Genomic DNA, 11,756 nt, shown 5'->3' with positions numbered 1-11,756 from the left:
TATTCTTTGGCTTAACTGTCACAGAATGGAACGCACAGGATTGTGGGATATCAAAGGCAGCGAAGGATACATCTATGCTGCCTTCAAAAACTGGCCAGATGAAGGCATCTCAGGAGACAAGAAATGAAGCTGACATTGATTTCGGACGTGCCTTGATGCCTTCCTATCTTGGAATGCGACCTCCGAAGGCAGCATTTTTCAGTTTTCGGATGCACCATGCGTCTCTGCTTCTCCTGCTGTGAAAGGCAAGACCTGCCCATCTGCATGGGTTCGGGATCTGGAAAAGAGAACTCACTCTCGCCAGTAACTGATGATAGACTTCTCTGATGAGTGACATCAGGGATTCTCCATAGTGTCTTCTGTTGGACATGCCTCCTTACTCTGCCATCCACCCGAATAGCCAGCTCAGTGAGCTTATCCACCCCCGCGGGTAAATCAAGGGAATAAATTTTAATAAATGTTTGTTCTGGTGCTATATAAAACTATGGCAGCAGGATAAATGGCCTTATGACTCACAATATTCAAGTCATGTGAAGCCAGTACTAGAGAGCTAATTTCATAATTATCTACTAAAATCTATTTGTCAAAGTACTTAGATCCTTTATACTTTAGGTTGTTTCAAACAGGAGCTAAAATCTCCTCTAACTGTATAAGCTCTCTCTGTATCTAGACTCAATGTTCACATTTTCCAGATAATATTTTAATAATATTCATTAATACATTGATTATTTAAGAGTTTATATTTAATTCAGGAAAGAATCGGATTAGTCTTGCACGGAGTTAAATTAATATGACTTTGAAGCAGCATTGAAGGTGCTTAAGCTCAGGTGTTAAACTCACTTAAACTCAGTGCTGCAATCACTTGCAGCAGTCACAGTTAAAGGACAGAGAGTGAATGAAATATGACTAGAATAATAACACTCATTGTTTGTGTTTCACTTCAGAGATGTAAATATTGTCAAGCCTGAATGTCTGAATATGATGTGGAGATAAGCAAATGGATGAAGATGTGTTTACATGCAAACATATTTGTGTTTATAAAAAAAAAAAAAAACAATAAACAGCAGGAGAATTACATTATAAACGAACCTCAGGAGAATAAATACACAACGAGTCTTCATCTCGTCTCTGTTGCTGATGTCTGCTGTAGTCTCATCTTCATCACCAGGGGTCTGAGCTCTCAGTAGAGGAGATAAAAAAAAAAAAAAACATAAAAAGGGATGAACCTCTTCTTCTTCTCCTCTTTGTCTTTTTCTTTTTCCTCTCTCCACACAAAATATTTATCAGTAATCACATGTATTCCTTCCTCCCAGACTCTGGATTCTGAAACAGAGGGGTGTTAAAGGCTCTCAGTAACCAGTATCACCTGTCTTCACTAGTTAACTGTGATTATCATCAATCGGTTCATTAGTAGAGTTGTTTGTATCAGCACCATATATATAAAAAAAAAAAAAAAAAAATTCAAAAGAAAAAAATATATATATATATATTTTCTAATTGTTATGCTGCTCACCTATAACATTAAATCAGCTTTTTAGTTGTGAGCATTAAAACATAAAATAATAATAATAATAATAATAATAATAATAATAATAATAGTAATAATAATAATAATTGATAATATGTAATTTTGTTGATTAACGTCCATATTTACATGTAATACTGACTGATCAAAAACATCAATATGCAAATTAGGGTAAGTGAGTACACAAATATAGAGGAAATTAAATTTGAAAAAGGTGTTTTTGAGTAATAAACAAATGAAGTGACGTGCTGAATGATGAATTAGAGCAGATATAATAATCATATGATTTGAAGCTGCAGACAGAAACATCAGACTCAGAACAGAAACACACGACCTCGAAAGTAAAACAACTCACATCTTCATTCTTTAAATATAATTAGATTTGAGGTGTTAATATTACCTAAATAGCTGTGAATCCTATTACGCTCCTAAGATGCTTTTTTTTTTTTTTTTCAATAATGTTTTACTTTGAGATGAAAATGAGAGTATCTGAGTTTTTCAATGTGTTTCTTCTTCAGAAATGGAGCAAACTCTATATTTCATTCTTCTTCTCGTTGGTGAGTGTTTGTGGTTTTATTTATGGTTTCTAGTTTCATCAGGTTTGATCCTGTTCTGAAAAGCATTAAAGCAGCGTCTTTTTTCACAGCTCTCTGCTCCGTATCTGAATGTTTTCATCTGGATGTGTTCAACATGGCCGACATGAACGTATCTGGATTGGGTTGCATAAGACGGGTCGTGAACAATGGCAGTGGTCTTCAGGTGAACCTGCGCTTTATCTAAACTAGGAGCATACACAACCTGATAGCAGAGATGATTGTGCTGGGATGAAAAATGGAGAATCGGAGGATTTGCGATGTAGTGATACCTGGCAACTTATTTTCAACAACAGTGAGTGCAGCTATTTCAAATGAATTCATGGAAATTCTTATAAAATACTTCATGTTAGATCTTTAATATAATCATGAAAATATAGTTAATATTCAATAAATCATCAGATGAAGAAGCAGCTCAAGTCTTTCAGTGATGTGTTTCTGATGTTTCCACTGATGCTCCTGTTCACATCCAAACCAGAAAGCAACATAAGAATGATGAACAAACTGATTCACAAATCTATTTTCATGTGTTTTCTGAAAGCAAACACAGGACTCGTCTTTATCAATCAGAAGAAAAACTGGAGAAACGCTCAGAGATACTGCAGACAGAATCACATTGATCTGGTCAGTGTGAGAAACCAGGATGAGAATGAGAAGGTTAAGAAGATCATTAGTGATAATAACTCATCTGGATCATATGTCTGGATCGGTCTGTTCAGAGACTCATGGCAGTGGTCAGATCAGAGTAACTACTCTTTCAGTTACTGGAATAGTGGTGAACCTGATAATAATGGAGGTGATGAAAACTGTACAGCTGTTGAAAAGAGCGCTCAGGGACAATGGATTGACATCTCTTGTAACAAAGAATATCCTTTTGTGTGTCATGAAGGTGAGTAGATCCTCACAAAACACACAAACCATCATCTCCTCCAGATCTCTTAAAGTTCCCGCTACATGTCTGACATGACAAATTCATCCACAGTGTTTGTTCTGATGTTGTTTTTGATCAGTCTCTCTCTAGTTTCTGCTTGTGCTCTGTTTGGTTTCCAGATAAACTGATTGTGATCAGAGATAATCTGACGTGGTCTGAAGCTCTGAGATACTGCAGACAGAATCATGTGGATCTGGTCTCGGTTCATTCAGAAGAGATTCAGTGTCGTGTGATGAACGTGGTACACCTGGCGTCTACTGCGGAGCTGTGGTTGGGTTTACGTCACTCCTGCACTGTGGGCATCTGGTTCTGGGTGAGTGGAGAGACCGTGTGCTATCAGAACTGGGCTCCAGGGAACGGCACATCAGAGGAGGACTGTGAACACACAGTGAGATCTGGAGCAGTTCAGTCTGGAGGAGATCAGCGCTGGATCAGCCGTCCTGAAACTGACAAACTCAACTTCATCTGCAGCAGATATTAAGAGTGAAAGGAAACACAAACCTTCATGTGAGGAAACAAGTGCTTGTGTGTTCACTTCCTTTAACTTCATTTTCACTCATCACTTTGTTAAACAATCATTATTCATATAATAACTTTAGTCTCAGCAGGCAGTCACACCAGAGGTGAATCTCTTGCTCAGATGATTTTTGTTTGGTTGGTTGATTTTTTGTTCAAATTTTATTCTTCAGTAAGCTGTTTCTGAGTTGTAAATTGACTAAATTATTCAGTCAGGGTCTGTTTTCCATCAGGTATATTAATTTATGTTGATGTATCAGTGTGATTCTTCTGGGTTTATTTGATCCATTTAAGAGCCCCGATGGCAAGAATCGCTATTAACATGTTCTGCTTTTACAACTCTCTCCATCATGTCTTTTTGTTATTTACTAATTTCAAAATTATCAGAAGTTAATCCGTTAATTGCATTTTTTGAGGGCATAATTTAAGTTTCCTTCTGTTCTATTATAAGATATTTTATGCATTTAAGCTTTACGTTTATGATTTAAGGATCTCAGATTTCTTGTGTTGCTACTTCTCTTTTTCTTTTATTACATTTGTTGTATTAACCATGTCTTTGATTAGAAATGACTGGTTCAATGTGAGTTAGCATACACATGCTTTAGCTCAGTGAAATATTGTTTATTATTAAAGGTGTGAAGGTTGGGTATAAATATCTACAATCATTTTATGCTTTACATGAAAGAACATGTCAACAACAGCAGCTCAAACTAGAACTAGCAATCTCATCTCTTGACTCTTTCCCAACATCAGAATGATCATTACATTATAAAAAGTAACATAATTAAAAGGTTTAAAAACCTGTTTAAGTTTTGATTAATAGTGTAACCCTTCTGTTGTTACCTAGTTTTTATTTATTTATTTATTTTATTAAGGTAGCTGATGAACAAGCACAATTAAATATTCATTATATACATTTATTATTGTAAATGTTTACAATTTGCTTCCCATGATAATAACAAACACTTAATTGGCATACAATTAAAAAAGATATTTCAAATAGCTTTGTATAAATAAATAAATAATAATTTTGCATTTTATATTTTTTTGTACATTTTTGGATTTAAGATGTCAAGGTAAAATGGCTATCAGATGAATAAAACTGAATGAAATGTAACAGATTATTAAAAGATCAACTAGATGAGTAAAGTTTGATGTCCAACTTTAAAGTTGGCTTGAAAAAGCTATCGCTCAGAAAGATTTAAAGCATTGCAATAGCTTTAAGTAGTTCTACAGTTTAAAGTTTTAATGTTTTGAAGGCAGTATAAGAAAGATAGACATGATTATCATGTTACTAGCATGTTGTTAGCATGTTTCTAGTATGATTTTCATGTTATTAGCATGATTAGCATGTTGCTAGCATTTGTCTAGAATGTTAAACATTCTGTTAACATGTTGTTAGCATTATTACCAAGTTGCAAGCATGTTGTTAGCATGATTAGCAAGTTATTAGCATGATTCTAGCATAATTAGCATGTTAGTAGCATGAAGATAGCATGTTTCTAATATGTCTAGCAAGTTGCTACCAAGTTTCATGCATGATTAACATGTTACTAGCAAGGTGTTACCATTTTTTTCATATGATTCACAAGTAACTAGCACATTTCTAGCATGAGCTCTGTTGCAACAATATTCAAATCAATCTCGGTGGCCTGCAACTTCTTCCGGTCCTCTCAATCTGGGACATTTGCATGCGCAATAAAGGCCTACTCTCAAAATATTTAACTTTAATTTCTACAATTAAAATTATCAAGATGATTTGACTTTATTCTCGTAATATTTTTAATTTATTCTCGTAATTTCAACTTCATTCTCAAAACATTTTGACTTTATATTCAAAGTATTTCGAGTTTATTCTTGTAATATTTCGACTTTATTTTCGAAACATTTCAACTTTATTTTCGTAATATTTCAACTTTATTCTCGAAGTATTTCAACTTTGTTCTCATAATATTTCGACTTTGTTCTCGTAATATTTCAACTTTATTCTTGACTAATAGAACATTATGAAACAGTAGGCAGTAATAACGTATTGACTGTAAATTATAATTTTAATTCAAATTATTAAATGGATATTACTGTCACAGCCACACCTTCTACACTCCCGGAATCGGACACTTACGCCACACCCACTCGTCCCCAATCACCTGAATTCTGAACTCCTGTGCATCATCACCAGAACCACATATAAAGCCATCAGTCACCATCACTCATCGTCTGGGCTTGCACCGATCTCCTCACTTGCCTGAACGCCATTATTAAACCTACCTGAACTCTTGAAACCTCTTCATCCTCGTCAGTCTTCCTGTCCCCATCGTCTTCATCTGAGCACCATCTGGATCACCATTCACCATAAGGGAAGTTGTGTTGTCACCGTCCTATCCACGTGTCAAGATTCACCTGTGTCTGAAACCTCTGATTCACATTAAACTACCTTATCACTGAATCCTCTGTGTCCTCGTCTGTGTCTGACAGAAGACCAGACCGCATGCAGAGCTCTTCGGACACGGGCGAGGACAGCACCGCGGATCCCTTCACGCAACTGGTTCACGTTGTACGGTCCTCACTGATGCAACAAACTCCCCCTTCTTCACCGGCTGTCAACAACTCAAACACCGCTACAACTCCGGTCACTTCTTCAGTTGCCCCTGCGAGTCCCATGTCCAAACCAGCGACATACAGCGGCACGGCGGAGGATTGCAGCGGGTTCCTGCTACAGTGTTCCCTCTATATGGAATCCAACTCTCATTTATTCACCTCCGAACGCAGTCGAGTAGCCTTCATCATCAACCTACTCTCAGGTAAGGCCCTCCAATGGGCTGAATCTCTCTGGGACTCGAACTCACCTGCCCTTGGATCCGTCACTAACTTCTGTTCCCAGTTAAAATCCGTCTTTGGCCATCAAACTTCTGCATTGTCTGTCCATGACCAATTATTTACCATTGACCAACAGAGAGATGAATCTGTGAGTGATTATGCCATACGCTTCCGTACTCTCGCTTACATAAGCGGCTGGAATGAAACTGCCTTAATTACAGCATATCGCCACGGATTGAATGACAAGATACAAAGTTTGATAGTTGTGTACGAAGACTCACTAGGAGTAGAGAATCTCATTCAGAAATCCATTCGAGTTGCCCAGAGACTCACTGCCTGTCATCCGCTCACTCCCGCTGTACTTCCTCCGCCCGCTATAACATCTGTCTCTCCTCCAGCACCTGAACCCATGCAAGTGGACTCTCACCATCTGTCCGCATCGGAACGTCAGCGGAGGATCAACGCCGGGCTATGTCTCTATTGTGGGGGAGATGGACACCTCTTACCATCCTGTCCAGTTCGACCTCCACGCCCAGCGGTGAGTACCATCCATATACCTCCTCAAACTGCTCATCTAACTAAGACCTGGGTTACTCTAAGACACCTTTGCTCTTCTGTTTCAGTACAAGCCCTCATCAACTCCGGTTCGGCGGGGAACTTCATCAACCGGCAAACCTTAACTCGTCTCAACGCCAAACATCACCGAAGCCCTGTCGAACTCAAAGTAACCACCATACAGGGAAAGCCGCTGGGCAAGGGTCGTGTCCACTATTTCTCCCCCACAATCATCCTCCGCGTGGGACTCCTGCACGAAGAAGACATCACGTTCATGGTGCTGGAGGAATCCACCGCAGACATCATCCTGGGACGCCCCTGGCTTAACCTCCACCAACCTCACATCCATTGGCCCACTGGCGAGATCCTGAAATGGGGAATGTCCTGCCATCATACCTGCATCACTCCTCCAGCTAAAATCCCCAAGGTCAGTCCTCCCTTAAGGAAGTCTTCCCTACCGGTCCAGTCCACATCAGTGGAGAGCCCCGACACGAAGATGGATCATATCATCCCTCCTGAATATCGGGCGTTCCAGGATGTGTTCAGTAAGCGGTTGGCAACGAAGCTACCACCTCATAGGCCATGGGACTGCGCCATAGACCTCCTGCCTGGAGCAACCCTTCCTAAAGGACGAATCTATCCCCTGTCCATCCCGGAGCAGAAGGCCATGGAGGAGTATATACAGGAAGCCCTCACTCAGGAGTTCATCCGACCATCTACTTCCCCTGCCGCTTCCAGCTTCTTCTTCGTGGCCAAGAAGGACGGAGGCTTGAGGCCGTGCATCGATTACCGCCACCTCAATTCACAAACCTTCAAATGGAAGACCGCTTTCATCACTCCTTCCGGGCACTATGAATACCGGGTCATGTCGTATGGGTTATCCAACAGTCCATCCATCTTCCAAAACTACATGAATGAAGTCTTCAGAGATTACCTCAACAAGTTCGTAATTGTCTACATCGACGACATCCTCATCTACTCCACATCCAAGCAAGAACATATCCATCATGTCATCCTCGTACTCCGAAAACTCCGGGAACACCACCTTTACCTCAAATCCGAAAAATGTGAGTTCCATACGCCCTCAGTCCAGTTCCTAGGTTACATCATCGACCCATGTGGCGTGAAGATGGACCAGGGGAAGGTGGACGCCATCACACACTGGCCTCAACCCGGCTCCATAAAAGAACTTCAACGCTTCCTGGGCTTTGCCAACTTTTATCGAAGATTCATCAAGGATTACAGTTTACTCAGCTCCCCTCTAACTTCTCTCCTCCGGAACCGGCCCAAGTCTCTGTCCTGGAACCCCGAGGCCACTGAAGCTTTCCACCTGCTCAAACAAGCCTTCAAGACCGCTCCAATCCTCATCCACCCTGATCCCAGCCACCAGTTCATCGTGGAAGTGGACGCCTCATCCACCGGGGTCGGAGCAGTCCTCTCCCAGCGGCAGGGGAATCCACCATGACTCCATCCATGTGCCTTCTTCTCGAAGAAGCTATCCCCGGCGGAGCAGAATTATGACATCGGTAACCGTGAATTACTGGCCATTAAGCTGGCTCTGGAAGAATGGCGTCACTGGCTGGAGGGAGCCCAGTTCCCTTTCGAGGTGGTAACCGACCACCGGAACCTGGAATACCTCCGTGAAGCCAAAAGACTGAATCATCGCCAAGCTAGATGGGCCTTGTTCTTCACGAGATTCAACTTCAAGGTCACCTATCGCCCTGGCTCCCAGAACAATAGAGCCGACGCCCTCTCCCGTCTTCATCAAGCAGATCCCGAACCCGAATCTCCAGAGCCAATCCTCCCTCCAGCCATGATAGTTAGTCCTATCCAGTGGAGTATTGATCATCTGATTGCACAGGAAAACCTTCAACACCCTGCTCCGCCGGGAGGTCCAGAAGGGAAACTCTTCGTCCCCCCTCAACATCGGATTACCCTCCTGGACTTAGCTCACACCTCTCCGGGCTCTGGACACCCAGGCAGGAGGCGGACCCTCTCGCTCCTACAACAGCGTTACTGGTGGCCATCGATGGCTCTGGATACGGTCCGCTACCTCAAAGGATGCTCCGTCTGCGCCATAGCAGACACCCCTAGAAGACTCCCGGAAGGTAAACTGGTGCCTCTGCCCATTCCTGAAAGTCCATGGACCCATATCGGCATTGATTTCATGACTGACCTCCCTCTCTCTCAAGGCTACACCTGTGTACTGGTAGTGGTCGACAGGTTTTCAAAATCATGTAAACTCATCCCTCTCGAAGCGGCAGAGGCACTATTCCACAACGTCTTCCGTCACTTTGGCATCCCAGAAGATATCGTCTCCGACAGAGGCCCCCAATTCATCTCTAGAGTCTGGTCAGCTTTCTTCCGTCTTCTAGGGGTGTCCGTCAGTCTCTCCTCGGGATACCATCCTCAGACCAACGGCCAGACGGAGCGTAAGATTCAGGAGCTTGGGAGGTTCCTGAGGATTTACTGCCACCGTAACCAGGACTGTTGGAGCCAGTACCTACCCTGGGCCGAATACGCTCAGAACTCCCTCCAGCAATCTACCACCGGGCTCACCCCCTTCCAATGTGTCCTTGGATACCAACCTCCGCTCTTCCCATGGTCAGGTGAGCCCTCGCAGGTCCCAGCGGTAGATCACTGGTTCCGACAGAGCGAGAGGGTCTGGGACTCGGCTCACGTGCATCTCCAGCGGGCAGTGCGGAGGCATAAGGAGCAAGCGGACGCTCGTCGAGGACCCACGCCGCAATACCAACCTGGACAACAAGTCTGGCTCTCGACGAGGGACATCCGCCTCCGACTGCCCTGCCGTAAGCTGAGTCCCCGATACATCGGACCATTCACTATTGAACGGCAACTGAACGAAGTGACCTATAGACTCCAACTCCCTGCACAGTACCGTATCTCACCTTCATTCCATGTCTCACTCCTCAAACCCTTCACTGAACCTTTGTCTCCTCCATCCACAGAACCTGGTGATGATGCCGTACCTCCTCCTCCGGCCATCGAAGACGACAACGACATCTTCCGGGTGAGAGCTATCCTCGACTCTCGACGACAGGGTCCTCAACTGGAGTACCTTGTGGACTGGGAAAACTACGGCCCGGAGGAGCGTTGCTGGGTTAATCGTAACGACATCCTGGACCCCAGCCTTCTCACTGACTTTCATCAAGACCATCCAGACCGCCCCGCTCCCCGTGGCCGAGGTAGACCCCGTCGTCGCACAAGATCCCAGCCGTCAGGAGCCGCCCGTGGAGGAGGGGGTACTGTCACAGCCACACCTTCTACACTCCCGGAATCGGACACTTACGCCACACCCACTCGTCCCCAATCACCCGAATTCTAAACTCCTGTGCATCATCACCAGAACCACATATAAAGCCATCAGTCACCATCACTCATCGTCTGGGCTTGCACCGATCTCCTCACTTGCCTGAACGCCATTATTAAACCTACCTGAACTCTTGAAACCTCTTCATCCTCGTCAGTCTTCCTGTCCCCATCGTCTTCATCTGAGCACCATCTGGATCACCGTTCACCATAAGGGAAGTTGTGTTGTCACCGTCCTATCCACGTGTCAAGATTCACCTGTGTCTGAAACCTCTGATTCACATTAAACTACCTTATCACTGAATCCTCTGTGTCCTCGTCTGTGTCTGACAATTACGACTTTAATGTCTTTTTTTTTTTCTTTTACATTATTAAACAGTATGCAGTAATAACGTATTGACTGTAAATTATAATTTTAATTCAAATTATTAAATGGACGCCATCTTAATGGGACTATAAAGCCCTCCATACACCTACCTTAACCCTAACCGATATTTAATTTGTAACTTTTTGATAATTTCCTAAATTTCATTGAAAATAAATGCTTTTCTAATGTGATTTGAAATTTGAAAAAAAAAAAAAAAAAAAAGTTTGGTAAAAGGCAGATTCGAGAACGCAAATGGAGAAAAACTAACTTAGAAGTTTTTAGAATTGCATGGAAAAACAGTATGTCCAGCTATAGACAGGCTCAAAAAACTGCTAGGGCAGAGCATATACACAAACTCATTGAAAATAACCAAAACAATCCAAGGTTTTTATTTAGCACAGTGGCTAAGTTAACAAATTACCAGACGCCACCTGATTCAAATATTCCACCAACGTTAAATAGTAATGACTTTATGAATTTCTTCACTGATAAAATAAATAACATTAGAAATACAATAGCGAATGTAGATTCTACAGCATCTAACACTTCAGTTTAATCCATCGCACGCAAAGATAAACTGCAGTGCTTTACAAATATAGGACAGGAAGAGCTAAATAAACTTATCACTGTATCTAAACCAACAACATGTTTATTAGATCCTGTACCCACTAAATTACTGAAAGAGCTGTTACCTGTAGCCGAAGAACCGCTTCTCAATATCATTAACTCGTCGTTATCTTTAGGTCACATCCCAAAATGTGCCTCTTATTAAGAAACCAAAACTAGATCCTAGTATACTGGCAAATTATAGGCCTATTTCAAATCTTCCATTTATGTCTAAAATTTTAGAAAAAGTTGTGTCTGCTCAATTGAGCGCCTTCCTGCATAAAAATGATCCGTATGAAGAATTTCAGTCAGGTTTCAGGCCCCACCATAGCACAGAAACTGCACTTGTTAAAATTACAAATGACCTGCTCCTTGCATCAGATCAAGGCTGCATCTCATTTCTAGTCTTACTTGATCTTAGTACATAGATCATGACATACTCATAGATCGATAACAAAACTATACAGGTATTCAAGGGCAGGCTCTAAGATGGTTTAGATCCTACCTGTCCGATCG

The 11,756-nt window shown here is 42.1% G+C and overlaps 1 protein-coding gene across 1 annotated transcript; it reads left to right on the top strand.

Annotated features, from left to right (window-relative positions):
* The first annotated feature begins 216 nt into the window (after positions 1-216).
* On the top strand, positions 217-3,598 carry LOC128017544 (snaclec convulxin subunit beta-like). Its single transcript, XM_052602947.1, has 3 exons — positions 217-303; positions 2,044-2,082; positions 3,129-3,598. The coding sequence occupies exons 1-3, from the start codon at positions 217-219 to the stop codon at positions 3,528-3,530; spliced, it is 528 nt and encodes a 175-aa protein (XP_052458907.1). The 3' UTR covers positions 3,531-3,598.
* The last annotated feature ends 8,158 nt before the right edge of the window (positions 3,599-11,756 follow it).

This window comes from Carassius gibelio, chromosome A7 (assembly GCF_023724105.1).
Source record: "Carassius gibelio isolate Cgi1373 ecotype wild population from Czech Republic chromosome A7, carGib1.2-hapl.c, whole genome shotgun sequence".
NCBI lineage: Eukaryota > Metazoa > Chordata > Actinopteri > Cypriniformes > Cyprinidae > Carassius > Carassius gibelio.
This window is presented reverse-complemented; position numbering and strand designations above follow the sequence as displayed.

What these genes read in the sequence shown, in the direction of transcription:
- LOC128017544 (XM_052602947.1), top strand. Translation starts at nt 217, where the DNA reads ATGCGTCTCTGCTTCTCCTGCTGTGAAAGGCAAGACCTGCCCATCTGC. An exon ending in AAGAGAACTCACTCTCGCCA is followed by an intron (nt 304 to 2,043) that starts GTAACTGATGAT and finishes TTTCTTCTTCAG; the next exon opens with AAATGGAGCAAACTCTATAT. An exon ending in TTTCATTCTTCTTCTCGTTG is followed by an intron (nt 2,083 to 3,128) that starts GTGAGTGTTTGT and finishes GTTTTTGATCAG; the next exon opens with TCTCTCTCTAGTTTCTGCTT.